Below are 16,400 nucleotides of genomic sequence, written 5' to 3' on the forward strand. Positions count from 1 at the left end.
AAGTAAGATAACATTTTCATGAAAGCAATCAAAGAAACCTGTTACCCGGACTTGTTCTATATACTGAAGGGGATAAGGCAAGTCGGAGGATCATTTGTGATATATACTTCTGGCAAGACGGCTTTTGAATGAGTATTTCCGCATTTGTTACACTCTACCTTGGTGGGAGACAGCCGATGTTGGGAAGAAAAAAAAGATAACATGAGAAAGTGATCTGAGAAAACTGTGACATGTACAGTATATTTCACTGTGGGGACCTGATTTTACTCTTGATTTTTTTCTAGCGATCGATTATGTTGAAAGTTGAAGAGCTGTCATGCCATTTTAACAGCTATTTCATTTTATAAACTATTACACCATAATCTCACTTGTGTATATTGCGGGTGCAGTTAGCCTCGTGTGTCTCTCCAGAGCTATGGGGTAATGGTTTAGTTGTTGGGAGACTGGGGCGTCCTGTTTTACAGTGTAATAATGTTGGTAGAATTACCGACAATGTTAGGTAAAAGGCCACGCGCAACTAATGCCACAATGAAAAGTCAGTCGCAATAGTTGCCCATGTGTCCTCTTACCTGTATTACAGTGTCACACGTTGATCTCACTTTTTGGATCACATTAGTCTCCGGGCCATCATTGTTTGCCTTCTCCCCTCAATTTACCCACCCCACTTGTGACCCACGCCCCTTTATGGCTAGAATATTGTGGACAATTCCCTTACACAGCAGACAGCCCGGAGAGATTGATGGTGATGGTTGAGCAGACGAGAAAGGAGGGAGGGGGTGGAGGAAGCAGTAGTACGTTGGGAAGCTTGAGAATAGGCAGGATAGAGAAGGCATAGCATACAGATAGTGGGTAAAGTAGTGAGGTGAAGGGAAGGTAGGAAGACAGAAAAAAAGCGATAGGATGGATACCGAAGATTAAAGAGGGGAGGCTGAAGCATAGGGAACGGAAGGAAACATTAGGAAAAATTGAAATGGAAGTAGGAGAGATTAGGAAAAGAAAGATGGAAGTTGAAGTAAATACAAGCAAAGCTGCAAGAAAAACTACGTTTCGTCGGCGGATAGTATTTTTATGCAGCAAAATTGTGTAATCTACATCAGCAGTGTGCTGCTACTCTACCCTGTATAGGTGCAATTGCATGCTGAGAACGAGCAACAGTATGAATATCAAAATGGTATACAATGCCGAATGGTTAGTAAGACACATAAGCAACAGTTAGGCGTCTTTATTCCGAAACGTTTCGCCAACACAGTTGGCTTCAGTCGAGTACAGAAAGTAGGCAGGAGCAGTAGAGATGTGAAGATGTAATGAGTCCATCACCCTTGAAGACGTAGATCTACGTCTTCAAGGGTGATGGACTCGTTACATCTTCACATCTCTACTGCTCCTGCCTACTTTCTGTATTCGACTGAAGAAGCCTACTGTGTAGGCGAAACGTTTCGGAATGAAGATGCCTAACTGTTGTGCAAGAAAGGTATAAAATACCGACAATATGAAAGTTAAGACACATGTGCAACATCTGGATGTCTTTATTGTAGACGTTTCGCCATCCAGTGGCTTTATCAATACAGATTCTTGGACATAATTAGAAGACAGTAGAACTTTATACAAAAGATGAGGCAATCAGTCCCTCAGCCTATGTGCCCTACTTACCGAGCAGCAGTATGTTGGTGGGGGGTATGGAGTAATTATGATAATTAAAATTATGATAATTAACTCAGAGATATATGACGGTATGGTGTGAAGTACATCAGTACATAGTGGGTGGTACGAGGGCGTAGAGACGGTGGCTACGGCGACATCGTTCATCAAGGTAATCTGGTGTGTGGCGTGTGGCATCCTCCTCGTCTTCCCCATCTTAATTTAATCTCAAGTATTACAGCGCGCGACGGAACATAGTTGCTGTGTCGCAGCTGACGGCGTGGGTACGTGAGGGAAGGACAATGATACTCAGGAGACTGGAGAGCAAGGAGGCTGCAAGATGCTGCAGTTGTTGCTATGGTGCCTTTGCAGTGTTAATGTGGAAAATGAAGCTAGGCATGTGATTATCTGCTCCCCTCAAGGGAGGCACCACGATTCCTACTAGATACTTTTGATCCAAGGTATGTATTGGAATTCTCCTTTGCTGGATTGAACCAAAATGCCTCGTTCCCACGACGCTATAAGACCACTATGGGTTTAGCGCTTCTCATTAAAATAATGCTAGGTCACACACCACCTAAGTGTTTTATTATTTATGGTTTACTGCCACAAGCAGTTTCTATGACCGTTGACTGCTGCAAGCTATCTCTGCACTGACTACAGAAAGCAGTTATCAATTGCAGAAAACTGCTTCTACATTCAGGGCAAAATGTGGATTACATCAACTGCAGAAAGCTTTCTACAACTGCAGAAAGCAGTTGCTGTACCCACTGCAGAAACCTTTTCTGCACGCATTTATGCTTGCTCATGGTTCCAGCATAAGGAAGCAAAATATTATAACATATATTTAGCCTTTCTGTTATTCAAGGGTAGTAAGAGATAATCGATTAGGTACAAGTAGAGTTAGACCATGTTGCGTATTCATTTGCTTATGCTGATCACCTAAATCGTTTCGTGGTGGTTACTTAACAAGAGTGACCCTATTTTATATTGATGCTGATGTGAGACAGACGTGCACATGGAAAAATCATTGAGTTACATTAGCAGTCTGCTCCTTTTTAAAATTACGTTGACCTGCCTTGTGGATTCTTGGACTGTTGACATTGTTCCTCCACCATCACCTCATCCACCTTAAGACTAACTTGTTTCCTAATGTCCCTGGGGTTCATCTGTGTTTTTAACGCTTGTCATGCCCCTCGCCCCTATGCCGTGCAACTCAATCATGTGTCCCTGTGGTCCCTGTCAGAATTACGTTGTAACCTTGTTTGTCCTAGTGTTTCTTTTCCAAGGATGTTAGGTTTAGTTCCTACAGACTATAGCTAAATCCTCGTGGCTGGAATAACTTAAGATCGTTGACAACTTACTGACCTTGAGTTTCTGAACTTATTAAACCAGGTGTTGTTTGTGCTGGCGCAGCAAATTCAAATAGGCCAAAGATGTTCCATGTATAAAGTTGGAAAATTTTCTTGGTTAGTACCCTAAGGTCGTTCTGATATTTGTTTGCATTGCATATGCTGCAAATGTTACGCAATTTGTCTGGTGTGGTGATAACCCTCAGATTTTTTCTTGCTCGTAATTTGTCAATTTCTTAATTCCGTTTTTAGTCATCCTCCACATTTGACGTCTGCCATTGTTTGTGCTGGTAACCTCTTGGGCGGAGGGAGGGGGGAGACAAACACTTGAAGGGCATACATTTAGTTAGTCCTAGACAATTGTCGTGCAGATTAAACTAACGCTGTTTATACGAAACATTAACGTGCAACGGAAATGGGGGCAGAGTGAACTCGGCTGCTGGTTTAATAAGGTCCAATTTTACCCGTGAGAGCCTGATAAATCTTGTTAATTGGCTTCATTATGCCCCTGGCCTGCCACTCACCTCGCTGGTGTAATGTCGACACATTCCTCCTCTTAGTCAGCTTCCTCCTTCCTTGCCCCTTTTGGTTTCTTTCCATTTAAGTAATTTTTTTGACCTTTCACAATCCCCCCCCTTCCACATTTTCTCACCTTCCCGCCACGTTCTCGTTTCTTTCTGCTTTCTCCTTGCCACTTTTCTCCCTGCCACATTTTTTTTCTACCACGCTCTGTGGCACGCTTTTTTTTTCTCAACTGCCCGTTTATTTTTTTTTTCCCTTCCACTTTTCCTAGTCCCAGGTTTTTCTTCGTAATGCGTACTATTTAAATATATATCAAACATAAAAATAATGGTATTCGTGACTTTTATTAAGCAGTAGTAGTTTAATGACTAACATCATTGTAATTATGTTTATTGACCCAAAGTGTTGAAACAACTCATCTTCATTAGCTTTATGAGGATAATATTCCTGTTCATTGGATATACAATTTTTTTGAAACTGCAACAAATATTTGAGTAATACAAACGATGCTTTATGGAAGACTAATGTGGAACAGTTTCTCATGAATTTGAAGAAAAATTTCCCAATATATTGGTAAATGTACATACTGTTTTTCTTTATGGAAGACACTGCAAGCAGAGACTGTGTACCACTAAGAATTTTTTTTTTAGTTGCGATTTTAAGAACATTTTTTATAGTAATTGTGTACTTCAAAAGTTTTGTTAGAGGCAAATCATGATTTTTGTGATGATACAACATAAAACATAAGCTCCTCTTGCTCAGTAATAACCCTCATGGAGACAAATTCGGGGGATTAATTGATCTGTATATTTTGACCCCCCTTTTAGAACCCTCTTAAGCAGATGATGATCCTTGAAGGGGAGGGGGGTGCAATATACAGATCAGTTTATCTCCCTAGTATCATTAAAATGGGCTGTGCAAGCCGGGGATCGATGATAGGGCTTCGGAGGCTTGTTACTTTTGGGTTCTACACAGGCAGTGTGTTATGGCGGCCCAGGCCTGGAGGGCCATGCCCGTGGGAGAGTGACAGAGTAAACGATTGTTGTCTGAGTGACGTCGGCTGCCAGAGTGACGCAGGGTAAGCATGGTGCGAGCTGAGCTTGGTAGGCCTATGCCACTAGGTGTCAGCACCATAGTGCCGTGAAATATGAACACAAATGGGCATACATTGCTTGGCCACCTACACATGGTTGTCCTCGACCATTATTGACTAAAAAAAATTATTGGTCTCAGGAACAGGGCACAGAACACACAATAAAATCATATATATACATGTCGACATGGACAAAAAAAAAAACTTTCTATAGGGAGGGAAGAAAAAAAAAGGTGTTAAAACATCGTGGTCCAAGGCTTTGGTGGGCATCGCTGCATGCCTTCCTGCGTCTGGACAGATACTACAACACAAGAAACATGCTGCTATGGCGTATCGGGGTACGGTCTTGTCTGGAACGGTGAAGTAGTCGCTGCAGGGTTCACTCATCCTGGGGCACAACCTGCTGGTGCCCTAGAATGAGGCATCGTCAGTACTTGGCAACTGGGCAGGACTTCTGGTAAGCGACTTAGAACATTTCTTGACTGGTACTGTCGCTGGGGCTGACACTGCCGGCAAGAGTTACCTGGAGGTGGAGCAAGTCATAGCAGGGACAACAGGCGAAACATCTGGGAGTTGTAGCAGCATATGCTGTAACTGGAGTGAGTAGGCTAGCAGTCAAAGTGGATATACTTTGTGCAGGCTGCTCACTCAAGATGTGACATGAGTCAGTCGTCTGCCGACAGGGCTACTGTAAGTTGACGATGTCATCCTTTCGGAGTCAGAGTCTCCTCTGACTCTGACTCCTCCTCTGAGCGTCCCCAGACTGGGGTCCGCTGACAACTGCACTCTGATGGTCAGAAGGTGGAGTGATAGGAGTCTCAACAGGGAGTCTTAGCAGGTACGACTCGAGCATGGCATCTATGAGTGGCGAGCATAAGAGCTTCCTGTACGTGGGGACTCAACACTCATAACTGAAGCCTGGACTGACTAGTGTCATTTGTCGGTCACAACACTGTGATGTAACATGAGCGTGTTACCAATGGTCTGGGTTCAGATCACACTGTGGTCTACATACATCTGGACTCAGACCACTCCATCAGGGGACACACGTAAAACTGCACATACTTGCACTGCATATGCGGTTACAACACGGCTTGCACTAGCACATGATGCTTTTCTCTACAGAAATTGACACTGCGGCAATCACGAACATGTGAGAATGCTAAAACAGGAACACTGACTGAGAGGAATTAACACGTGACATATCTTCTCTCAGTTGTTCTGGACAATACTAAATACAAATTGTTCACTGTGAAACTAGAACACTGTCGATGTGACATCATGTGGTGATGTCAGGCGTGACGTTGTGAGGGATGTGGGATGACATGTAGCAATGTCAGGCAGCATGGTGACATCGCGAGGTGATATCGTGGGGTGACATGAGATGACGTTGGGGCAGACGTCCAGAGTGACGTCTGGCAGACATGCAGAGCGACGTCTGACAGACATGCAGAGCGACGTCTGACAGACATGCAGAGCGACGTCTGGCAGACATGCAGAGCGACGTCTGGCAGACGTCCTGGAGTGATGTCGCAAGGTAGTGTCAGGCAGCATGGTGACATCGTGTGACGTTAGGTAGCATGGTGATGTCAGGCAACGTTCTGGAATGACGTCATGGGTGATGCCAGGCAGCAGACATGTGGCTCGCTTCACATGGCTTGTAGATCCATGTGGCTTTATCCACACGTGGCTTCAAGTGACCTTGGGCACTTGGATACAAAGCTCTCGTGAGAATTCACACTGAATTCAGAGAGAAAACAGCAGAGGCAGTAAGTAGCATAGTGGTGTATGGTGGTGCGAGATAAGCATGGGTGAAGTGAGAACTCCGCCACTCTCCCTCCCCTACCCACAAACACGTGGAGAAACAACCACACTGGACACAGAGCACCACACAACTCGTCTCTGACTTACTGAAATAGCCATGCTAAGCTGTACAGCGTGGGACACTGAAAACCCAGGATTTCTCAAAAGAAAATCCAGCAAGTTTCGGCCTGGTTCCTACTGATCCCGTGTCTGATGAAATTTGCAGACACAACTTCGGGACAACTCGTAGAGAGACACATGCAGCATGTCTAGGCATTGAAGTAGACAGCATCTTCCTTCCCCTCTCCGTTCAAACACGCTGTGACCGCCTCTGGCCACCATTTATCATTGTTAAAATGGGAGCTGTGCAAGCGGGGATCAATGATAAGGCTTTGGAGGCTTGTTACTTTGTTTGAGCTCTTCTACACAGGCAGTGTGTTATGGCGGCCCATGCCCGGAGGGCCATGCCTGTGAGAGAGTGATGGAGTAAACGCTTGTTGTCTGAGTGACGTTGGCTGCCAGAGTGAGGCAGGTTAATTTAAGTGTGGTGTGAGCTGAGCTTGGGAGGCCTATGCCACTAGGTGTCAACACCATAGTGCCGTGAAATATGAACCCAACTGGGCATACACTAGTTTATCTCCATGTGGGTTATTACTGAGCGTTCACAGGTATTCATTACACTTTAGTTATTCATAAGCACCCACTTGTTTGACAAAATGATCATTGTTAAATAAAGCCTGAAGAGACCAGAAATTTTTTGTAGCATCGCATGACTGAAGTAGCTACTTACTATTTTATGATATTTATTTCCCATGCTTAAGGAATGTTCGTAAAGCACGAAACTTGTAGCCTTTTCTAACACGGCAGCATTGTACATATTAAGGTATTATCTGTGGTGTATTCTGCTTGCTCTGTGTAAGAACCCTTCAAGGGAGGTTCCTTGATGCTGGTGAGGGGATCTTGATCTAGGGAATTGGATCTGTGCTTCAGTTCCCTGAATTGAGCCTGAATGCCATACCCCACAGGCGCTGTACAATCCCTACGGGTTTAGTACTCCCCATGTTAATTGTGTAAATACAATAGTAGTGTTAGTACTAGTTTTGGTAATAATTGAATGTTATTAATATCTCCCAAAATAACAATTTGCATAGTAAATAACTATTTACTCCGTGGTGTAAGTATCGTAAAATATACAATAATGCTCAAGTTCTGTGAAGACCAGTATTCAGTTTTCAGTGCCATTTGTTTATGGGTAGGACAAATACTTTTCTGTACTTATGCATGTACAGTATATGCACACATACATACAAACATATACATGCCTGTACCACACTTGACCTGCACTTAGCACTGCTCCCCTTTCATTGGCATAATGTAATTTTATTTATACTGTATGTAATAGTTTGTAATTTATTGTTTTTGTGTATAGAATGATGAGGTATTAAAAATTTTGTGTATTTATTCTGGATGTAAATGTATATATTTGGTGTGTGGGGTTAATATTTGCTATATTATATGTACAACTATATATGTGTGGAACAGACTGGCAGTGGTGATGGGTCAGAGTGCGAGCCCTGTCAAATTCTTCTGGAGGAGCGACTCGTCAAGACAAATCCCATCTGGTTTCAACCTGACCTCCAGCGATCAGGCGCTGTTCATCTACTTCAAGGAAAGGATGAAGGGGTAGGTACTGAACCATACTTGGTTTATTCATCAGAGAAAATCGCCTGGTACAGATCTTTTAGGGACAAAATAGCCGTTGTTTCTGTGGTGGACCAAACTAAATTTGCCATATGTCATTTAGTCACCTAATCATCATCCTTTTTTTTTATGATAATTCTATTGTACTTTTTATAAGCTATATAGAAGTTGGGCTATTTTCGTCTTTAATTCATCCACTTTCTTTGCGATATCTTACCCAAAGGATTAGCACACGGATATGCTAATTGCAAAAGCTCATGCTTAAAAAACCTTTATCACAGTATAAATAGACACAGTATGTTTCTTAAACAAGCAAGTGGCGAGGCCTGATCATTGACCCCTGTAACCTCTTCAGGTATATTCCAGGTAACATATGCATTATAATATTTTATACCAAAACAGTACATGTGTTTTGCTGTCTGGAATTCTTACTTGGTGAGCAGCAATTGAAGAGGAATAACTATAGTTTTATGTACTAAATGTTGCCTAGAATAATAAACATACCTGGATTAGGCAATCACGATGAGGGCCCTAATGAACTTAATTCTTTGAGAATTTCCTAACTTTTTTTTACTAAGGCATTTGAGGCAGTTGACCAAGATTAAGAATGTAATATTGTGTATATATGGACTCCAGTAATATCTTTGACAGTTCCACACAGAAGACTGGTGAAAAAGTAGTGACATGTGGTATCTCCTGGGCCCAGTCATGGTTGACTGATAAGCAACAGAGTTTGCATAAATGAGGAGAAATCAGAATGGGGATCCTTGTTCACAGTCTACATTAGCAACTGAGATTAGGGAACAAATGGTGACACAGCCAAGTTTGCTGATGACGCTAAAATGACCATAAAATAATTCCTGAGTCACCAGAAAGCTACAGATGACTTGGATAAGTTGATGCTGTGGTCAGAGAAGTGGCTGATTCAGGCAAATTTGAACAAATGTAAGGTTCTTATCGTAACAGAGAATAACTATAGTACTAGTAAGCTAAATAATGTAGCTCTCAGTCAAATGGGTTATGAAAAAGATTTTGTTCTGATTAGCAAAAAATTGAAAACTAAGGCAGAAGTGCATAATAAATGTTCACAATAAAGCTAATAGAGTTCTTGGTTTTGTATTAAAAAATTTAAATAATAGAAGGTCTAGGTTATATGTACTTGAACTTCATATATCTTTAAGAAGGCTTCATTTAGATTATGCTGCTCAGTTTTGGTCTCCATATTACAGAATGAACATAAATACACTAAGCTAATCCCATGTATAAGAAATCGTTCCTTCGTAGATAGGCTGAAGACATAGAATTTACATTCTCTGGAAAAATTTAGAATCAGTGTGATGTGACTAAAGTATACAAGTGGAACACTGAAATAAATAAAGGGGATATGAATAACATACCTGGAGAGGGTTTTGGGGGTGAGTGCCCCTGCAGCTTGGCCAGTTATAGATTAAACTGGGCAAATTTAGATTTAGAAAAGATGTAGTGAAGTACTGGTTTGGCAGTAGAGTTCTAAATAAGTGAAACAAACTCAAAGTAGTGTCATTGAAGTGAGAAGTGTGGGTAGCGTTAAATATATGTGGCATGATTACATGGGCAATTGTGGTTGAGGGTTAATTAACACAGCCACATCAGCACTCAACCTGCAGCACTTAACTGCAGCACTCCACTTACGTTCTTATTCAAAATCATAAAATGCAGCTTTTGCATATCATGTATAATTTTTTATTTTATTTTATTATCACACTGGCCGATTCCCACCAAGGCAGGGTGGCCCAAAAAAGAAAAACTTTCACCATCATTCACTCCATCACTGTCTTGCCAGAAGGGTGCTTTACACTATAGTTTTTAAATTGCAACATTAACACCCCTCCTTCAGAGTGCAGGCACTGTACTTCCCATCTCCAGGACTCAAGTCCGGCCTGCCGGTTTCCCTGAACCCCTTCATAAATGTTACTTTGCTCACACTCCAACAGCAGGTCAAGTATTAAAAACCATTTGTCTCCATTCACTCCTATCAAACACGCTCACGCATGCCTGCTGGAAGTCCAAGCCCCTCGCACACAAAACCTCCTTTACCCCCTCCCTCCAACCTTTCCTAGGCCGACCCCTACCCCGCCTTCCTTCCACTACAGACTGATACACTCTTGAAGTCATTCTGTTTCGCTCCATTCTCTCTACATGTCCGAACCACCTCAACAACCCTTCCTCAGCCCTCTGGACAACAGTTTTGGTAATCCCGCACCTCCTCCTAACTTCCAAACTACGAATTCTCTGCATTATATTCACACCACACATTGCCCTCAGACATGACATCTCCACTGCCTCCAGCCTTCTCCTCGCTGCAACATTCATCACCCATGCTTAACACCCATATAAGAGCGTTGGTAAAACTATACTCTCATACATTCCCCTCTTTGCCTCCAAGGACAAAGTTATTGTCTCCACAGACTCCTAAGTGCACCACTCACCCCTTTTCTCCTCATCAATTCTATGATTCACCTCATCTTTCATAGACCCATCCACTGACACGTCCACTCCCAAATACAGTGGATCCCCGGTTAATGATATTTTTTCACTCCAGAAGTATGTTCAGGTGCCAGTACTGACCGAATTTGTTCCCATAAGGAATATTGTGAAGTAGATTAGTCCATTTCAGACCCCCAAACATACACGTACAAACGCACTTACATAAATACACTTACATAATTGGTCGCATTCGGAGGTGATCGTTATGCGGGGGTCCACTGTATCTGAATACATTCACCTCCTCCATACTCTCTCCCTCCAATCTGATATCCAATCTTTCATCACCTAATCTTTTTGTTATCCTCATAACCTTACTCTTTCCTGTATTCACTTTTAATTTTCTTCTTTTGCACACCCTACCAAATTCATCCACCAATCTCTGCAACTTCTCTTCAGAATCTCCCAAGAGCACAGTGTCATCAGCAAATAATTATACAAATAATTATACAAATTATTTGTATGTGCTGTAATGCTCTTCTGCACATATTCATCTAAAGAACTAGCAGTATACTTTGGATAATCTAGAAAAGGTAAATTAATTGTTACAGAGTGCCAGTACATAAATATGTTCAGCATGTTAAAACTGAAAATAATAAATATTTTATTTTCAGAACTTCATCGTTCGTCAGAGCAGCAAACCCAACACCCGTGCCCTGAGTGTGAGGTTGCCTCCTGACAAGGGACCGGACATACAACACTACCTCATTGAAATACACAACGACGGGACTTCATACTCTCTGGAAGCCTCGGAGAACCGTTTTGATAAACTCCCAGCTCTCATTGCCTATTACTCACAGTGCTGGTAAGAAAGAGCTAATTTTGGTTCATTGGGGTTTGTTGGTCTTTGATGGTGAGGGATGGTAACCTAAGATGTTTCCAGGGATCAATGTCCCTGTGTCCCAATCCCAGACCAGGCCTTCAAGTAGATCAGGGACTTAACCAGACTGAAAAATGATATGGTGATACCGACAAGATGTGGAACAAGACACTTGTGTACAGGCAGACCCTGCTTTACAGCGCTTAGCTTCACAACATTTTTCTAATGCAGTGGTTTTCAATTACCTGTTCTTCATTTATTCAGACTTCCAGTAATAAATATATTCACTACTCACTACAAGCTAAGAACAAAAATATTTTAAGTAATGTGTGTGTACTGTATATGCATTTTTTAGGCCTATCTCTGTTGCTCACTTAATATATGATAGTGTAAACATGTTATCAGGCTTTTGTATGCATTTGAAAGTGAAAAAAGGCTGTCACTTCGCAGTGATTTTTGCTTTACAGCAGCAGCCTGGAACCTAACCTGCTGTATTAGCGGGGCCCTCCTGTACAGTTCAGGACATTTATTAGAGGAAACATTTCGCCATGTGTGGCTTCTTCAGTCCTAGGACTGAAGAAGCCACACATGGTGAAATGTTTCCTCTAATAAATGTCCTGAACTGTACATAAGTGTCTTTTTCCACATCTTAACCAGGTTATGAAAGACTACAATTGAGTGAATGTGTTTTCTTCTTTGGACCACCCTGCCTTGGCTGGAGATGGCCATTGGATTAAAAAACATATGCAGTAGACCCTCCATAGCCATGGATTCAGTTTCCACAGTTTGTTATCTGAAGGTTTGCCTTGGCATGAAAATAACCCTTAATTTTTCTGAATAATGACACCAAAGCAATAAAGTACTGATGGTGGCAGTTCTTCAAAGCCAAAGATAAGCTGTGAAGTGCTACTCTGAAGTGGTACCAACACTGCTATATGGGTGTGAAGCTTAGGTTGTAAATGCTGAAGGAAAGAGACCGCTGGAGGCAGTGGAGATGTCCCGTCTAAGGGCAATGTGTGGTGTAAATATTATGCAGAGGATTCATAGTGTGGAAATTAAGAGAAGGTGTGGAGTTAATAAAAGTATTAGTCAGAGGGCCAAAGAGGGGGTGTTGAGGTGGTTTGGTCATTTAGAGAGAATGGAACAAAGAATGACTTGGAGAGCATATAAATCTGTAGGGTAAGGAAGATCCAGTAGAGGTCGTCTTCGAAAAAGTTAGAGGGAGGGGGGTAAAGGAGGTTTTGTTTAAATTGCCAAAATTTTAAATGGAATTAGACCCTTACATTGTTTTAATTGTATTTAATTACGTTTTTAATATGAATCGCAAAGTAAATATATCAGATAAGTAAATATATCAGATAAAGTAAGAGTGATAAATAGCTGTGTGACCGGCTGCGGCTTCTTCTTCTTCTTTTCTTCTCTTCTTTTCTTCTTCTTCTTTTCTTCTTCTTCTTTTCTTCTTCTTCTTTTCTTCTTCTTTTCTTCTTCTTCTTTTCTTCTTCTTCTTTTCTTCTTCTTCTTTTCTTCTTCTTCTTTTCTTCTTCTTTTCTTCTTCTTTTCTTCTTCTTCTTTTCTTCTTCTTCTTCTTTTCTTCTTCTTTTCTTCTTCTTCTTTTCTTCTTCTTCTTCTTCTTCTTCTTCTTCTTCTTCTTTTCTTCTTCTTCTTTTCTTCTTCTTCTTCTTCTTCTTCTTCTTCTTCTTCTTCTTCTTCTTCTTCTTCTTCTTCTTCTTCTTCTTCTTCTTCTTCTTCTTCTTCTTCTTCTTCTTCTTCTTCTTCTTCTTCTTCTTCTTCTTCTTCTTCTTCTTCTTCTTCTTCTTCTTCTTCTTCTTCTTCTTCTTCTTCTTCTTCTTCTTCTTCTTCTTAACATATCAGCCATTTCTCACTAAGGCAGAGTGGCCTGAAAAAGAAAACCTTTCACCATTCACTCTATCACTGTCTTTCCAGAGGCATGCTTACACTACAGTTATAAAACTGCAACATTAACACCCCTCCTTCATAGTACAGACACTGTACTTCCCATCTCCAGGACTCAAGTCCAGCGTGCCGGTTTCCTGAATCCCTTCGTAAGTGTTACCCTGCTCACACTCCACCAGCACGTCAAGTCCTAAAATCCATTTGTCTCCATTCACTCCTATCAAGTACACTCCTGCAGCTTCCTGGAAGTCCAGGCCCCTCGCACACAAAACCTCCTTTACCCCCTCCCTCGAACTTTTTTGAGGACGACCCCTACCTTGCCTTCTCTCCACTACAGATTTATACACTCTCGACATCATTCTATTTTGTACCTTCCTCTCTACATGTCTGAACCACCTCAAAAAACCTTCCTCAGCTCTCTGGATAATAGTTTTGGTAATCCCACACCTCCTCCTAATTTCCAAACTACAAATTCTCTGAATTATATTCACACCACACACTGCCCTCAGACAAGACATCTTCACTGCTTCCAGCCTTCTCCTTGTTGCAACATTCACTACCCATGCTTTACATCCATATAAGTGTTGGTATAACTATACTCTCATACAGTCCCCTCTTTGCTTCCATGGACAAAGTTCATTGTCTCCACAGACTCCTAAGGGTACCACTCACCCTTTTTCCCTCATCAATTCTATGATTCACCTCATCCTTCATAGACCCATCTGCTGACACGTCCACTAATAATAATAATAATTAAAACTGAGACATGATTTACAGTGTGGAACAATGCTGATGACTTGTTAGTATTAGCTATAGTAAAAATTACTAATACAGTACTGTACATATATATATATATAGATGGGGTTGTAAAGGAAGTAAATGCTAGGGTGTTCGGGAGACGGGTGGGATTAAATTTTGGGGAATCAAATTCAAAATGGGAATTGACAGTTACTTTTTGCTGATGATACTGTGCTTATGGAAGATTCTGAAGAAAAATTGCAAAGGTTAGTGGATGAGTTTGGGAATGTGTGTAAAGGTAGAAAGTTGAAAGTGAACATAGAAAAGAGTAAGGTGATGAGGGTATCAAATGATTTAGATAAAGAAAAATTGGATATCAAATTGGGGAGGAGGAGTATGGAAGAAGTGAATGTTTTCAGATACTTGGGAGTTGACGTGTCAGCGGATGGATTTATGAAGGATGAGGTTAATCATGGAATTGATGAGGGAAAAAAGGTGAGTGGTGCGTTGAGGTATATGTGGAGTCAAAAAAACGTTATCTATGGAGGCAAAGAAGGGAATGTATGAAAGTATAGTAGTACCAACACTCTTATATGGGTGTGAAGCTTGGGTGGTAAATGCAGCAGCGAGGAGACAGTTGGAGGCAGTGGAGATGTCCTGTTTAAGGGCAATGTGTGGTGTAAATATTATGCAGAAAATTCGGAGTGTGGAAATTAGGAAAAGGTGTGGAGTTAATAAAAGTATTAGTCAGAGGGCAGAAGAGGGGTTGTTGAGGTGGTTTGGTCATTTAGAGAGAATGGATCAAAGTAGAATGACATGGAAAGCATATAAATCTATAGGGGAAGGAAGGCGGGGTAGGGGTTGTCCTCAAAAGGGTTGGAGAGAGGGGGTAAAGGAGGTTTTGTGAGCGAGGGGCTTGGACTTCCAGCAAGCGTGCGCGAGCATGTTAGATAGGAGTGAATGGAGACGAATGGTACTTGGGACCTGACGATCTGTTGGAGTGTGAGCAGGGTAATATTTAGTGAAGGGATTCAGGGAAACGGTTATTTTCATATAGTCGGACTCGAGTCCTGGAAATGGGAAGTACAATGCCTGCACTTTAAAGGAGGGGTTTGGGATATTGGCAGTTTTGAGGGATAAGTTGTGTATCTTTACAGTATATGTATATGCTTCTAAACTGTTGTATTCTGAGCACCTCTGCAAAAACAGTGATAATGTGTTGAGTGTGGTGAAAGTGTTGAATGATGATGAAAGTATTTTCTTTTTGGGGATTTTCTTTCTTTTTTTGGGTCACCCTGCCTTGGTGGGAGACGGCCAACTTGTTGAAAAAAAAAAAAAATATATATTCTAAGAATAAATTGGTATGCTAATATCTGGTATCTGATGAGACCAACCAAAACATTAACTGTTAAAGAAATTTACTTTGAACTCTTAATGAAAGTTGTTAAATTCTTTAAATAATTAAATTACTGATGGTCCTTCCTCTGAAATTAAGTGTATCACTTGGTTATTTGTCATACAGAAGACAAAATGCATCATGACCTAAATGCTGAATGTTACAGCACTAAGTGTGCTTTGTTTACTGCCAGATTAATGAGAAACCAGGGGGTCACACTTCAGTTCAGAGTTGTATACCTCTGAAAGGTTTCGAGTTTTTCCTATTTTGACATCTGGGCCTCGTACCAGTCTTGTCTGGTAGATTAAGTTCCATCCCATGATCTTATATATCAAGCATGTTTTATGGCCTTTTTGTGTGTTTATGTGTATGTTTGTTTTGCAAACCACTTTACCAAATAGTTGATTCAAGTATGCTTACTGATTGTAAGATGGAACTCAAAAAGCATACTGGATAAATGTTTCTGCATTTCCCCATTATTATTTCATTATAAACATTGTCATTTTGCAGTGACGAGTTGCCAGTGCAGTTAAAATTGCCTAGATCTCTTCAAGAGGCAAAATCCAGACACGAACTTGCATCTCTTGCTTTACTTGGACAAGGTGAGCATGATATTATCTATAAATTACTGTACTGTAAAAATCTGAATTGGATTCGAAATTCTGAGAATTTTCATATGTTTATCTTATCAATTTTATGTTCATTATTTTATATTTAATTTCTTTCAGAATTACTGAGTTGACATAAGATATACAGTATCTGTAAATGCTTAACATAAATTTTAAATGCTGTGTATATATATAGACAGTTGAAACACTCTTGAAGCATTGGTTACATTCCTGAAAGTCGACATGTACTGTATTGTGAAAACACACTATACAAATTGAATAACATATAGGA

The 16,400-nt window shown here is 41.0% G+C and overlaps 1 protein-coding gene across 4 annotated transcripts in view; it reads left to right on the forward strand.

Moving 5' to 3' along the window:
* spri (Src homology 2 domain-containing protein sprint) overlaps nt 1-16,400 on the forward strand; it is a 243,129-nt gene that overhangs the window by 194,747 nt on the left and 31,982 nt on the right. For all 4 annotated transcript variants that reach the window (XM_053777689.2, XM_053777692.2, XM_053777688.1 and 1 more), the window contains 3 exons: nt 7,951-8,091; nt 11,247-11,437; nt 16,011-16,102. In XM_053777689.2, the coding sequence (XP_053633664.1) occupies nt 7,951-8,091; nt 11,247-11,437; nt 16,011-16,102 (424 nt within the window). The remainder of the gene's footprint in view (nt 1-7,950; nt 8,092-11,246; nt 11,438-16,010; nt 16,103-16,400) is intronic.

Source organism: Cherax quadricarinatus, chromosome 18 (assembly GCF_038502225.1).
Source record: "Cherax quadricarinatus isolate ZL_2023a chromosome 18, ASM3850222v1, whole genome shotgun sequence".
NCBI classification, from domain to species: Eukaryota; Metazoa; Arthropoda; class Malacostraca; order Decapoda; family Parastacidae; genus Cherax; species Cherax quadricarinatus.